Source organism: Molothrus aeneus, chromosome 19 (assembly GCF_037042795.1).
Source record: "Molothrus aeneus isolate 106 chromosome 19, BPBGC_Maene_1.0, whole genome shotgun sequence".
Classification (NCBI taxonomy): Eukaryota; Metazoa; Chordata; class Aves; order Passeriformes; family Icteridae; genus Molothrus; species Molothrus aeneus.
Genome location: NC_089664.1, coordinates 9,089,477 through 9,104,046, shown reverse-complemented (window position 1 = coordinate 9,104,046; position 14,570 = coordinate 9,089,477). Strand labels below are relative to the sequence as shown.

The 14,570-nt window shown below is 49.8% G+C and overlaps 1 protein-coding gene across 2 annotated transcripts in view; it reads left to right on the top strand.

Annotated features, from left to right (window-relative positions):
* The first annotated feature begins 6,862 nt into the window (after window positions 1–6,862).
* GPSM1 (G protein signaling modulator 1) overlaps window positions 6,863–14,570 on the top strand; it is a 66,252-nt gene continuing 58,544 nt past the window's right edge. For both annotated transcript variants that reach the window (XM_066562699.1, XM_066562698.1), the window contains exon 1: window positions 6,863–6,971. In XM_066562699.1, coding sequence (XP_066418796.1) covers window positions 6,913–6,971 — 59 coding nt within the window. In that variant the 5' untranslated portion in view covers window positions 6,863–6,912. The remainder of the gene's footprint in view (window positions 6,972–14,570) is intronic.

The window sequence follows — 14,570 nt, the reverse complement described above, 5'->3', positions numbered from 1 at the left end:
CTTGTCTATAAAGCTAACTCTCACCTAAGATTAAGTCAGATTTTAAATGTCACTTAAGCAAACAGAACCAATTCACCTGCAAATTTTGCATGACTCCTGTAGGTGATATTCCCAGTTTTGGCTGCAATGGTGCTTTGATAAAATGCTGGATTGATAAAAGTGTTGGATAACACTGTAGCAAGAGTAAATCCTTTTGGACACACTAGAAATTCCTTCATCAGATAATTACTTTTTGATGCATGTTACTAATTTTTCCATCCTTTTAAAATAAGCTACATTGATTATTTTTTCTTTTTTTTTTTTGAGTACTATTTTTAACAGAATGTCATGCAAGATCAAGTCATTTGCTTTGCAGAAGTCTAAATATATTATGTCAGCAGAATTATCTTTATTAACTGAAATGATATGAAAGATTGCTTCTTTGATGAACAGTTTTCTGGAGCAAGGGATTGACATTCCTCAGCCTTTCTCACTGCCTCCCATATTAGCATTGCACCAGTATTGGATTAATGAGGTACTTGGGTAATCCCACTTACTTTTATTCTAAGATATGTAATAAAATCCCAGAACCACAGATTGGTTTGGGTTGGAAAGGTCCTTAAAGCTCATCCAGGGACACCTTCCACTATCCCAGGCTACTCCAAGCCCTGTCCAGCCTGGCCTTGGACACTTCCAGGAATAGGGCAGCCACAGCTTCTCTGGCAGCCTGTGCCTGGGCATCTCCACCCTCTCAGGGAAGGATTTTTTTGGGCCTTTGAAACTTTCCTTGTGTTCTGTGATTTGCTCAAAAATCAGCATTAATGGTGTCTGCCAGTTACCAGTCCTAAAATGAGAATTATTGTAACTTTTATAACTGATAAATATAAATGAAAATTATTACTTTTATGCTGCTTAATGTTGCTAAAATATTATCCTAATATTCGACTGGAATGCTAAGAACAGCCTTACCTTCAAATGCATGAAATGTAGGAAAATGTGGATAAACAGAGCAGAGCTGAGCTGTACATGGTGGTATTTTTGCACTGCCTTTCATTGCTGATTAGAAACTCGATGGGTTCAGACCTGAGCCTGTGGTTTGATGCAGTTTTGGTGATAACCAGAATGTACTTCCTGCCACCACGTGCTGGTTTGGGGACTGGAGGGGCTCTGCTGCAGGGGCCTTGGTGACCTTGTGGCTGGTGACAGAGTCACTTCAGCAGCAACTTCTGCTCTGCCTGCCTCTGGTGCACTGAACTGTTGGGAGCCACACAGAAACAAGTCCCACCCTGAGTGTTTGGAAAGCACTTGCAGAAGCTTGACTAAATAATGCAATTACACTGCAAATATTGACAGTCTGTTTAAAAACAAATGCAAACATGCTTGTAATTAATGTCAGTACCAACAGTTACAACTTAAAAGGAAATAAAGCCCCCTTCAAAGGTGAAAATGTTTATTTCCCCCTCTGGGCTTTCAATTCTTAGCACAATATTACTCTTCATTTCAGTCAATGCCAACAGGAGGTTTTCCCAGACTTCCAGCAGAAGAAATTGGGGTTTTGTTGACTCTTGGAAATTGAAGTTGGTTAAACAAATCCACTGCCAACATTGTAAATAGAAACTGATCATGACTGAGCTCTGGCATATTTGTCTGAGCAATAGATCTTTGATAAGGGGCCTCCAAGAAGAGCTCCCTGGTACTTCCATCAAGGCTTCCAAGGTCAGAAAAATCCAGAATATTTCTGGTGAGCCCCAAGAGAGCCTCCCATCACCCCTGCTGGGTTCCTGGTTGAAGCTCTCTCGGAACAGGCACCACCAGCTGTTGAATTCTGCTGCAGGAACAGAAGAGCTGCTCCCAGGCAGCGAGAAGGGGTGGGAATTCACCAAAGAATGAGAAAGAAGCAGAAATGTTCCTCCAGCATGTCCAGCTTGCTGCAGCCATCAATGGGTGCCAGCGCGAGCTGCCCCGGTGCCCCTTAGGAAACTGCACCAGAGAGGAGATGCTGGGGCACAGAGGAAGAACTGCCCAACATCAGCTCCTGTGCTCGAACCTTACTCAAAAGCCTTCCCAGGCACTCTGCAGAGCGACTCTGCTCCGAGGCAAAGAGCAGGATTTCAGTGGAGGAGGAGCTGCGGGGAGGTGGATCCAAGGGATACATGACATGAGCACAGAGGCATCAGGACAGTCCCTTCTGGCCCTGCCTAAAACATCCCCATCTCCCCAGCAGGCCAGAGCCAGCCCACAGGGCTCCATCTCATCAAACTCTCCACGAGGCTGGGAGCAAGGGCACTTTGAGGGGCTCTTGCTATTTATTTAATGAAGCATTTGCAGTCAGGCTTGAAGGCTGGAGGAAGCGGATGAGCTCTGTTGCTTTGTTTGTCTCCTCTGAGACCCAGAGGAGCATTAATGAAAAGGAAATTCGGGGACATCAGAGACACAGGATGTATAAATATCCACAAAGCACAGGCCAGATCCTCAGGTGCACCCAAACACGAGGGGATGGAACTGGTGAGAATCACTGAGGTCTTGATGCGTGTTTGCAATGCTGGGCCAGCAGAGAGGGCTGGGCAGGAGGGTGGGGAAGGAAAGGAAGAGCCCCCTTAGCTGTGTCCCTGCCCAGGTTCTGGGAAGGGCTTGGATCCAGCTCACCCACCCCAAACTGGGCAGCTGAGCTCTCCTGAGCCCCTCTGTGCTCAGCACTTGGGGCTGGTTCAGGAGTGCCTGCACACAGCTGAATTATTCAGAGGAGCTCGTTACTCAGAGCTTTTCCTGAATGTCTGTGCTCCAAGAGGTTTTTAAAAGAGACAATCACAGTCAGCAAAACAACTCTTCACTCTCAGATGATCCTCTTTATTTCAGGTATGAATAATATTCCTGGCTGTGAGTCTCTATTACAGGTTATCTGCAGATTGTAATAACCTTTTGTGCTTCTGCTTTGGAGATAAAATAATGGTTCCTCACTGAGTCCTTCCCTCTGATCAGAGGAGTTTTGTTGCCTTAGGATCAGACTCAGTGCAAGGAAGGATTGTAAAAGCCCTTGAAAACTGTAATTTCTTTCCAGCTCCTGAAAAAGCAGCAGTGTGGCACAGCAGTTTTATTTAGACCTGTTCAATCTTTCAGCAGCATGGAGGCTTCTGTTCCCCAAGCACAGACATTGAACCTTGTTCTTAATTTGTTGTTTCAACGAAAGGAATAGCTACGCACTCCTGCTGAAACCCACCCCTGCTCCCTCCCCACTCTGGGCTCTTCTGGGGAGGATGTTGTTGCAACTCATGTAATTATGCTTTATGAAAAGCCCAAAGCCAAGGCAAATGTTCCTGTGTGTGGCCCCGATTTGCACAGCAGCCCTCAGACCCTCCAGAGGCATTTTTATTATTCCTTTTTTCTCTCACAAAGCCAACTCCTCTCTTACCCATCTTCACACTGCTGTCAGGCTGATTCAAGCTCCTGTGCTCGCAGCTCAGTGACACATTAGAGATCTCCAGCCATTGTTCTTTCCCCAGGAGGGATGGGTAGAATTATTTTGTTATCTCCACTTTACAAACTGGCATGAGGCAGCACCAACAGTGATGTTGCACGGGAAAGCAGCCCTGGCCAAGGCTGCACATCATCCTCTCCCCTCCAGCTCTGTGTGCTGGGGAAGAGCTGGATCCAGCTGAAAAATACCCACTGTGAGCCCTCATGTCCTGCACACAAAGGAAGCTACATCCACTGGGATAGTTTGTTTTTAAAAAAGGTGCAAACTTCCTCCAAGATAAGTTTATCTCCATGTAAATTCACAGCTGTGAAACTGATATAAGCCAAGACAAAGTTTCTTCAGTTGTGTGGTTCTTTTTCTAGGCTGGTTTACCCCCAGAACTTCCTTGCAGGCTGTGTTGAGAGGGATTTAGGAAATGGAATGCAGGACAATAGCAAGGTGCTTTTGGAACCTGCTAGCTTGAAAAAAACAAGACTGTGCAAAGTCTGGTGATTAATCACAGCTGTTGCCAGAAAGAGAAGACAATTACAGTGCCAGTTCTGTAGTGATTTCAGCTGGGGTCTGTCAGCTTCGGAGCCTGAATTGCAGAGCTCTTTTTGCACACAAACCCCAGCAGAGGCCCCCAGCAATCCATTCCATGAGCTGCAGGAGAGCTGCCATGCTAATTAAGACAAATCTTTGTGTTTTGGAGGGAGTGCCTGGCTCTGGTGTGTCTGGATGATGAAGACATGGAGGCAGTGGAGGGATGTTCCTGTGTCCTGGCAATCCTTAACTGATGGGCAAAATTTACTGTTGTCCTCTATCTCTCTGTCTTCCCTTGAGCTTTCTGTGCCTTCCTGCTCTCGAGGCTGTCTCTTCCAAGTGAAAGGAAATATGGCAATACTTGGAGCTCTTTCATCTTTTGTTGTGATAGCTTTGGGTATCAACTTATAAAAGAAATGTTAAAAATTGCCCAAGAAGTCTTAAGGATCCTGCAATCCTATTGCTTAGAGCTGGGATTCTGCCTGTTGGTAAGTGAAGGTGTAGAGACACTCAGGAAATGGGAGGAACAAGATTTTGAGCTTTAAGATTGCAGAACTAAAGATGTTGGAGGTGAAGGGGTGAGTAAGGTCAAAGGAAAATGAACCCTGCATTGCCTTTGCTGGATTCTGGCCCAGCCCTGTTGTACCCTGCCCTGTTCTTCAGGATCCACTCCTCCTTTTTTCCATTCTGCAGCAGCCCTTTTAACAGCTAAAGATTCCAGCTCCACTTCTTGATCTTATCTGCACTGAACAAATCAATTCTCATGCCTTTCTCTGGTAGGTCACACTTGTCACATTCATCTGGAGCCTCTCTAATTGCTCTGGGTCCTTCCCAGCACATGTGCACACAGTTCACCAGAGGAATTAGTGGCATTTCTGAACTACTGGGGTTTCTTTCTCTCTGTACTCTTATCATTTTCCTGTTTCATTGCAGCTGAGCAATGGATCTGAGTTGTGGCTGAGGTCCAAGTGCTTGCAGGGAGCTTCTTGGCATGAACATGTAGGGTTAACCAAACCCAACCCACAGCAAAGTAATTGAATTATTTCATCTAATGAATTCAAATCTATTGTGACCTATTTGCCACTTGTAGGAGAAGAAAGAGAAGCTGAGTTTGTCAGATGATAAATGATCCATTGCAAATTCATGAGTTTGAAGGCCAGAGGGGACCATTACACTCATCTCAGCCTGACCTCCTGCACACCCCAGGCCCTGGAATGTGCCCCAGCCATTCCTGTGTCATTACTGTGGGGGTGACCCCGCTTGCCCAGAGCTCTGTGGAACACCAGAGAACTGGCTGGAGCCCAAAATGGAAGCTGGCCTCCTCCCTCCTTTCCCCTGCTCTCCTTTCCAGCATTGTTTCTCCAAAGGGCAATTCCTCTGTCTTCCCACACTCGCTGAATGCCAGCCCAGCACTGGGCCCAGCTCAGCTTGGCATCCTCAGTGCCTGGGGCTGAGGAAGGGCAGCAGCAGCAGCAACACAGGCTGGGTTTCATCTTTTGCACTCATGTCCTTGCCTGGAAGAGGGAGAGGCAAGGACAAACACCCCCTCTGAAGTGCCTAAATCTCCTAGGCTGAGCAGTCCCGTGTTTCCATGGCTTGTGAAAAGCTGCTTTGCCCCAGGATGTTTGCTGCTGTCTGTGAAACCACAAACCTGGGTGAAAACTGGCTGGTAGGAGGCACAGTGTCCCTTCCTTCCAGTGGGGGTTCTGGGGCTGCTTACTCAAGGGGTTCCTTTTTTTGGGATAATGAGGCACCCAGGACAGCACCACACCTCCATGGGTGAGGAGACAGCTCTCAGCAGGATGCTTTCAGCTTTCTCTGCTGTGGTTTATCTATAGAATTGAGACTATTCCTAAGCTGAGACACAGACACAGGTTTGTTTATGAGGTTTTGTTTCAAATTTAAATGCCCAATCAATTAGCTCTTGGGAAAGAGGCTTTTGTGGTTTGCTAGTGGGGTGTTATTGATGATGTTCTTTCCCGAGCAGGATCTGGGTTTACTCCTGAGAGGGGTTTTGAGCAGGTCCCCAGGGTGAAAGAGGCAGTAAACAAGCATGGCTCTGGATTCCCACCACAGAGGGTTCTGTGTGTGCAGAGCAAGCTGCTGGAACCCAGGGAAAGTCACAGTTTATAGCTGTCTTTATTTAGGTGTGGGTCTGTGCTGATAATGATGTTTAATTTGCTGTTGCTGGGTAAGTGGCCCTAGCTTTCAGCCAGGTTTCTGCTGAGTGACCAACTCCCTAACTTTTCCAGGAGCATCTCAAGCCTTGAAGAGCACAATGAGCTGGATGCAGTGTTTGAAGATGACCTGCATCCTTCTCCAGGTGTCTGGGTGGAAAGAAATACTTAAGGCCTCAAGTTCCAACAGGACATAGTTAACTGAAAGAAACTGCTGTGGGCTGGAGGGAAAATCCCTTTTCCTGGGGGATTCCTCGCTGCCAAAGAGAGCAGCCAGACTTTGCTCTGTGGCTGTGGCACAGCCCTGCCAGGTCCTGCCTGGTCCCAGCTGCTCATCCTGCCTGCCTCCAGGTGCAGACACTTTCGAAGACAAAAGGGCTGTGGCCAGGCCAAACCCGAGACTCATTACGGCTTTGCAGAGCTCCAGCTGGGCAGGAATCAGCGATGCTGCTCCGCCGTGATAACGCGCAGGTGAGGTGCCCGCTCCCAGGTGAGCGCTGAGGCACTGCCGGGGATGTCCCCATGCGATGTCCCGGGGGCACAGGGGGGCTCTGCCAGCCCGGGGGATGCCGTGCCCGGGGCTGCGCTCCCCGTCCCGCGGCGGGACCCGGCGTGCCGGGCGGGCGGCCGGGAGGGAGGGAGGCAGGCCGGGTGACATCAGCCGGAGGAGGGGCCTGCCCGCGAGTTTCTTTGCTCGGTGCATCACTTCCCGGCGCTGCCATACTCCGCTGCCCGCTCCCCGCCGCGGGGCCGGCGCCCATGGCGAGCCCGCCCGGCGGGGACAGCCCCGGCTCCGCCGCACGGCGCTTCCACTGCAGGTGAGCGGGGCCGGGACAGCCCGAAGCGGGGACAGCCCGGCCCCGAGCTGCGAGCCCGCCCAGCCCCGGGGACAGCCCAGCCCCGCAGCCGTGCCCAGCCCGAGCCCCGGGGACAGCCCGGTCCCCTTGGGGACAGCCCGGCCCCGCAGCCGTGCCCAGCCCGGTCCCCCTGGGGACAGCCCGGCCCCGCAGCCGTGCCCAGCCCCGAGCCCCGGAGCGCGGCGGAGGGACGGGAGGAGGAGGAGGAGGAGGGAGCGCTCCTGCAGCGGGAGCCCGGAGCTGTTGCACGGGTGGGGATGCGGCCGGAGCGGAGCCGGGAAGGACGCGGCGCTCCCTCCGTGGGGCAGCCCCGGGCGGATCCGTGGCACCGGCCTGCCAAGGAGGAGAGCGGCTCCTCGGCTGGGCAGGGTGATGCTCGAAGCTCCTCGGTGCTGGGCATTGGCATGGGAGGCTCCTGATCGCACTGCAGAGACTTCGAGTCTCAGCTTTAGAACTGAACTGGTCGCTACAGAAATTTACACAGGGCTGGGGGGAAGAAAAACAGCTCCAGGCTGTTTGGCGTTCGTGGCAAGGCTCATTCTCTTCATTTAGATCAAAAGTGGAAAACGTTAACCCCAAAGAAGACTAAATGAGTGACTTTGAGGCCTTACAGCGTTGTTCATGCTGTTCACCATGGTGTTTTATTTCTCCTCTAGCTGCCTGAAGTGGAGGTGATGCAGTGGCTGGACTAGAGGGCTAAAAAAGCCCAAGAATGCTTCAAGTGTATGGGATACAGTAGCTTCTCACCAATTCTCTTTGCAGGCTCTGCGGTAATTAGCACAGCAGCTAGTGGGCTGTCTGCTTTAATGAGTGTTGGTTCATTAGGGTGGGCAGCAGGTGTTTCTTGGTTATGTTGTGTTGTAGAGCAACTCCAGGGAAAAGGAGGCAGCAGAGTTAATATCATTGCTCTGCTTACTCTGGGCAAGCTAGAGCTGGGGAGAAACCTGCTGGATTTTAACCAGACTTGGCCTTCGTCTTTCTTTCTCTTTGTTTTTCATGGAAACTTTTTGGGGAGTGGATTTTGGTCACTTTTGCAAAGGAAATTTTAGTGGGAGACTGCTTATCACAAATGTTTGCCTGCACACGAGCTCTGCTCCCAGCTGCTGGGGAAGAGAAATGGGAAGCGTTTTCCTGTGGCTTATCTGGGTGGCTCTGGCAGGGCATGTGGTTTTACAAGTCTCTGCTGTGCCTTTTAGGCCTTGAAAGCAAGTGCTGGTGGAGCCTCTGTTCCTACTGCTCTGCAAAATAAGTGGTAACTTAGTTTCTTCCTTAATTTCACTTCTATTGCAGTGCGGAAACTTGAGGGTGGGTTCAGTGGCTCAGTCTGGTGTGATGGGTGGAACCTCAGGTGACTGGGACTAAAAATCCAGTAACTGCTACTAAAATCTTAATATGTGGGGTTTTCTTTTTTGTGGGAGCATTGAGGTGCAAGAACTGCAGAAGGTACCTGTGCAGGCAGGAGAGCTGGGGAAGGATTTTCCTTCTAGGAAAAAGGGTGAGGTGGGGTAAAACATGCCAAAAATGAAAGTGTTTATTCATTTTATGACATCCTTTAGTGGTTCCCTAAATTCAACCCCTCCTAAACAAAGGCACATGCTCTGTTGTGCTGACAGCAAATAATCCAAGCGCTGACTGGGCCAAATATCTCTATTTACAAAGACTGCAGTCAAAACTTTTGCTACAGCAGTCCTACACCACAACCCAGAGTGTTTCTGCCCCTGTGCAGCTCTGTGTCTGCATTTGCTCACCTTTCTGATGCCATTTGTTACACAGAACTGTGGAGTTTCAGGCAGGACTTGCTGGAAGTCCAGGGCTGTGGAAGTTGTGGCTCTGTGGGGTCAGCTCCTGGTGTGGGGTCACTGCTGGGGCTTGTTGGAATTGTCCAGTTCTGTGATTGTGCTCCTCAGATTTGAGCTGGCCAAGTTCTGTGTGAGCCTGAGTTAGTGCTTTACCTTCCATGGGCTTTTGGGCTGGTATAAATTCAAGTGCCTTAATTCAGCTGTGTGTAACCTCTGAGGACTTTGTTGGGCAGAATAGGGCTTGTAGGAGCTGTGAAATACCTGCTGGCAGCAGGTGTCCTGCTCTCCTCCACTGCTGCAGGTGCTCTAACCTGCCCTTCTGTGCTGGCTGGCTGATCTTGAAGGTGTAGGAAGCACCAAATCCATCCAATGGCTCCCCTGGACTGTGGACAGTGACAAGCTCATGCTGGGGACACGTCCACCATTGCCCAGAGAGCTCCCCTGGATTTGGGCCCTTGTTTTAAAAGGCCACTCTGGAGATTTCTGGGTGTGGGAGGGAGTCGTGGACATGTCCTGGGGAAACCCTCCCTGTCCTGCACTGACATCATGGAGATGTTATTGATCCCACACAGCAAGAACATTGATAGTGCTGTAATCAGTCCAGAAATGCATTAATCTGCCCTGAGAACTCAGAGAAAAGCACACCTTTCCCTTCCCTTGCTCTCTGCTCTCCTGCCAGCCTCTGTTTTCCAAAGCACTCCTGGCTTTTGTGATGTTTACAAACTTTCCTTGATTGTGTCACAAACAGTCCCCATCTCACTCATTAGTGTCACCAGGGTGAGGACCTGACCTGAATGTGCATCGGGCAATTAGAGAGTGCTCTGAGCACCACAGAGCTCGGGGAGAGGAGGCTCCTTCCTCCTCTTCTGATGGGAAAACTGGGGTGCAGAAATTGCTGGCCTTCTGACATGGGAGGCAGTGAGAGAGGGCACAACTCAGCCTGGTGGTTGAGGCAGAGTAAACTGGGGTTTGCAAAGCAAACTGGGGAGAAAATCCACTTTTGGGGTGGATTTGTTCTTTGTTTTGTGTGTAAGGGATAACAATACCATGAAATACTTGGTATTTTCCCCAGTTCTTGTAAACTCACACAACTTTTGAATCTGGACTTTATACAAGGCTAACATCTATTTTCTTTCCAAGAGGTGGTATTTAATTGTATCTGCCCGAGGTGAAAATTAGCACCAGCAGCAGTGCTGGCTTTGGCAATCAGCTTCCTCTGTGGGATTGGGGAAGGGCTCAGGTGCACTACCAGAAAACTGGGAATGGCCATTTGGTATCTGTTTACTCTGTCGATTAAACTTGAAATTGCTTATTACGTTTCTGAATGCTGGTTCAGAGGGTTTCTGAAAGATTCTGATTTTTCTTCTGTTTTGTCCCCAAATCCTGTGCCCTGTATGGGATGTTTGTGCCAGGCAGACCAGAAAGAGAATGTTGTGCCTTGGCCACGTGTTTGTGGTTATTCCAAGTTTGCCTCTGAGTCAGCTGAAGTCAAATCAGTTTGTGACTCGGCTGTGGCCTGAGGACACCCCTCACAGCAGTTTTCTGTGAGACAAATGTTAATAATCACACCAGAGCTGGGTCTGAAGCAGCTGTGACCCTTCCCACCTGGAATGCTGGCTGTGGGGCAGGAGGGAGCTGTGCTGCCCAGAGCTCCATGCCTTTTGCTGCCTGTTGCATTGGTCACTGGCTGCTTCTCTCCTGGGAAGGTGTCTGCAGGGGCTCGTGGCCAGCAGGACAGGAGGGACACTGCAAAGGGTTCCTGTAAGCAGGAGGTTGGTGTTGGATTGTGGGGACTGGTGCAGCAGTTTTGTTCGCTCCACGACTGGTGGGTCCTGTTCTGGCTCCAGGTCCTGTCAGAGCTCTGGCTGATTCCACAGCATGAGCTGCTCATGCCACAGGAAAATCCTGTGTGTGATTAATTCCCGTTTTCCTGGAGGATGTGGCCAATTAGAGATCTGCTGCCCCTTATTTTCAAAGTTAGGGGAAGCAGTGCCTGTTACACCAAAGGAAGAAAACGTGTTATGAAAGCTGAGAAATTGATTTGTTATAGAAGAGTGATTTTTAAAATCCTTTTTGGCTCTTCCTCTCTTGAGCCAAATGCAGCTGGACCATGGTGATTGGGGACAGGAACAGGCTGCACAGCTCCCTTGGCATTCCCCTCCTCCAGCTCAGGGATGAGTGTCCCAGACACTGAGTTTTTTCCTGATATATTACATAAACCACAGGGGAAAGCCTTGCCTTCGTGGTGCCTTGAGGATGAGCAAAGTCATAGCCAGAAGCAGAAAGGCTTAACATTGGAAATGCTGGTAAAAGTCTGGGTATCAACTTCTCACTGATGCAGGCCTCAGGCTTGGAGGGAGCATCCGTGGGAGGCAGATAGGAGAGGATGTTTTTAGGGGCTGACAGTGACAGAATGCTTTGTTTGTTTAAGGAAGTTCATCAGGATGGAAGATCTTGCCTGGGTTCAGCCCTGTGGAGTGTCTGTGTGTTCCTGTTAAAGCAGGAGGGCCCAGTGTGCCCTGGGGGGTGACATTCCCACCTCTGCTTCTCTGTGCTTGGAACTAGGGTGAGACGGGGGGTCCCTGCAGGACCACCCTGCTGCCACCTGCCCTGGGCCTGCCCTGTGTCCTGATGCAGGCCCCTCAAATGTGGCTCCCTTCATCTGTGCTGCTTTAGCACATCCCCAGGACACAACTTTGTCACTGCTCTCTTTGCTTTGAGCTCCCCACAGAGCCGATGCTGCTGTCTCAAGCCCCATCTCCCCATCTCTCAGGCTCCTGTGTTCCCCTCTTGCCTCCTCTCCAGCAGATCAGACTTTGGTGCTGGGGAACACAAACTGTATTTCTGTTGTGCTATGTGGATTTCTTGCTGTCTCATGATTTTGCACTTGAGGTGGTGTCCAGACTTGCCTGAAGAACAGGTTTGAACTCTGTCAGGTCTTACTCTGCAAGAAGCCACAAGCAGCAAGTTTCTGAAAGTAGAGAGAGGGATTTTACTTAACTCTTGATGCTCTTCTGCTTGAAGAGCAATTTTATCTCCAAATTGCTCTCAGGCGTGTCTGGTGCTGTGTCCCATCCCTCCCATCCCAGTCCTGCTCTCTGTGCCCCTTTGATCAGCCAGCCCAGCTTCCAGAATTCCACTTCCCTCTTATAAAATCCTTTGCCAACCAAAGCCATGAAACCCAAATTCCTGCTGGTCTGGGCACACAGGCTGAGTATCCCAACCACAAAGTGAATTCTGGGCCTGGGCTATTTATATTGTCAGTGGGAAAGCTTTTCATTGACTGGGCTGCTCCCTCCCTAAAGATACTTTTAATTAAATGTTATTTGACGGATCTGACTTTCTAATTGGCTTAGATTTAACTGGTATAAATGGGATTTTTTTCCCACTGAAAGCTGAAGAAAGTAGGAATCGTTTTTTTGGAAGGCTCTTTGCATTCAGAGTCACATCCATCTGTTGTTTAATGTAATAAGCTAATAGAATGAAAAAAAAAAAGTATAAAACCCACCCCACAACCAGAAAGTCAACATCCCTGCCAGTGCCTGGTGAGGAGAGGGTGAAAGGGACACGGCTGCCTCAGCTTTGGAGCTCTCTAAACAATGCCCAGCAATGTTATGCAACTGCCTAGGGAAGGAAGTGAAAAATTATCATTACAGTGCAGTTTCAAGGGCAGTATTAAATGAGCAATTTGCAGCGCAGCTCTGTACTTAAGTCACTTAACTCACTTCTCCTGAGATAAAATTAACAGGGCTGGTTGAGGACAATGGCCATGACCTCTGTTCTCTTAGGAGAGGGGTAGGGACAGGCTCTGTTTAGAACTGAATCTGAGGCATGGGACTGAGAGCCTTCCAAGTGGGCAGCCAAGCCCAAACCAATGTCATGGCCTAACCCTGGAAGTGCCTGAGGGATCCCTGTCCCACTGGAGCCTGGCAAAGGGGGGACAAGCATCTGCTGAAGCACCTCATTGATATCTGCTCTTCCCTATTTCAGTAGAAGGGATAAGGAGACCTGCAAGGCCCTGGACACTGGAGCAGCAACAAACCTCTGAATTGATGATTTGGCAAGCAGTGCTGCTGTCTGTTCAGTACCTTCAGGGTAGGAGTAAATAGCTTAAAAATCTATTCCCAGTTTGCTTTCAGTGAGAGGATTTTGCCCGAGGATGGCAGGCGCTGGAACCACAGGTGTTTCCTTTCTGACTCTGAGATTAAACAGGATCCATCCAAAGAAGCTTCACCTTCTGCTCTGAGCCATAGCTCTGTGCAGCTGCTACCCCTGGAGGGATTTTTGGAAGAGGAATATTGGATTGTCTTGGCTCCCCTCAAGCTTTTCTGTTACCCTTTGCTCTTCCACCCTCTGGAGCAGCCAGAGGGGCTCCTCACTGGGAGTTGGGGGCTAATGCAAGAGAAAGGCCAAGAAAAAGGACTTAAATGGGGAAGGAGCTAATAACACAGCTCAGTGTAAGAGCTGTTTCATGCTCCACCTGGGAGCAGATGTTTTGTCTTGGAAGCTGCTTTTAAAAATGCATAGGCAGGGCTGGGAGCTGTCATTTCTGTCTGCAGCTGGCTCTGAGCTGCACAGGGTGACTGCTGGAGGCTGCTCTGAGCACCCAGGGGCTCACAGGGCTCCCTTCCTGCCCTGGGCACCCTGCTCTGCTCCCCTCACACTTTCTGGGAGCCCTTTCCTGGGTGCTGTGGCTGCAGGTCCAGCTGCTGATCTGTGATGGGATTTGGGACAGATTTCCTGATCTGCAGCCTCTCCCTGGGAGGATTGGCTTCTCTTATAGGATTGCAGCAGAGGAGATCAGCTTTGCCATAGGGCAGCACAAATAATTAATGGTTGTGCTGAGTTCCTCAGGGGAAGCCCTACCCCACTGCTGGGACAGGGGTCCCTGTGTGTGGAGGAGTTTCTGCCTGCCTTGATGAGCAGAGCTGCACCAATGTGCATTTCCAGGTAGAACAGAGGGGTTTGCTGCACCAAGTGCCTTCCCAGTTCTGTTTCCAGGACTTTCCTGACACTCCTGTGGTTTTGCAGAGCACTGGGCTGTGTTTGCTCTGGGGGGTGTCACAGCAGGTGCCATCTGAGTGTTCACCTGTACCTGGTGCTGCTTCCTTGGGCACTTTGGTGTGAATTGCTGCTTTTTCCTGTGCTCTGGAGCAGCTTCAGCCCAAATTAGTTCCTTGTGGGAGAAGTTTCTTGTGTGATGCACGCTGCAGAGTTGAGGTGGCTCTTTGTGCACTCCATCTGTGGAATATCCGTTCATGCCTGAGGAGAGCCGGGAAGTGCTGATGAATACTCATCTCTCTGGGGCTATTTGTTAATTACTGTTATTCATGGGTTGTGCGATGGTGCTGAGTGGATCCTGGTAGGGTTGCATCCGTTCCAGGGCTCCAGAGTGCATGGTAAACACCAGTGTTTTATTGCAGCTTTTCTGGGAAATACTGTTCCTGTTTTCAAGGGTTGGGAGATTGTATAGCCATCGGGGTGAAAGAGAACAGAGGGGGTAAAACTGGGAGCTGAATGTCCTGACTCCCACTCCTTTCCTTCAGCACTTCCTTGCCCACGTCAGAGTGAGGGTAATTGTGCTAATTGTGAATTGGAGACCTTGGCTTTGTCCTTCACTGAGCCCTGCTGGGCACTGCAGCACTGGTGTCACACAAAATTACAGTGGCTCTGCTGTTCTAACAGGGAGCAGAAAGTTTAGGAGGAAGTTAGCAGCTGGTGAAGTAAATGCCAGCCTCTGCCTGTTTGCAAGGTGTCCCTA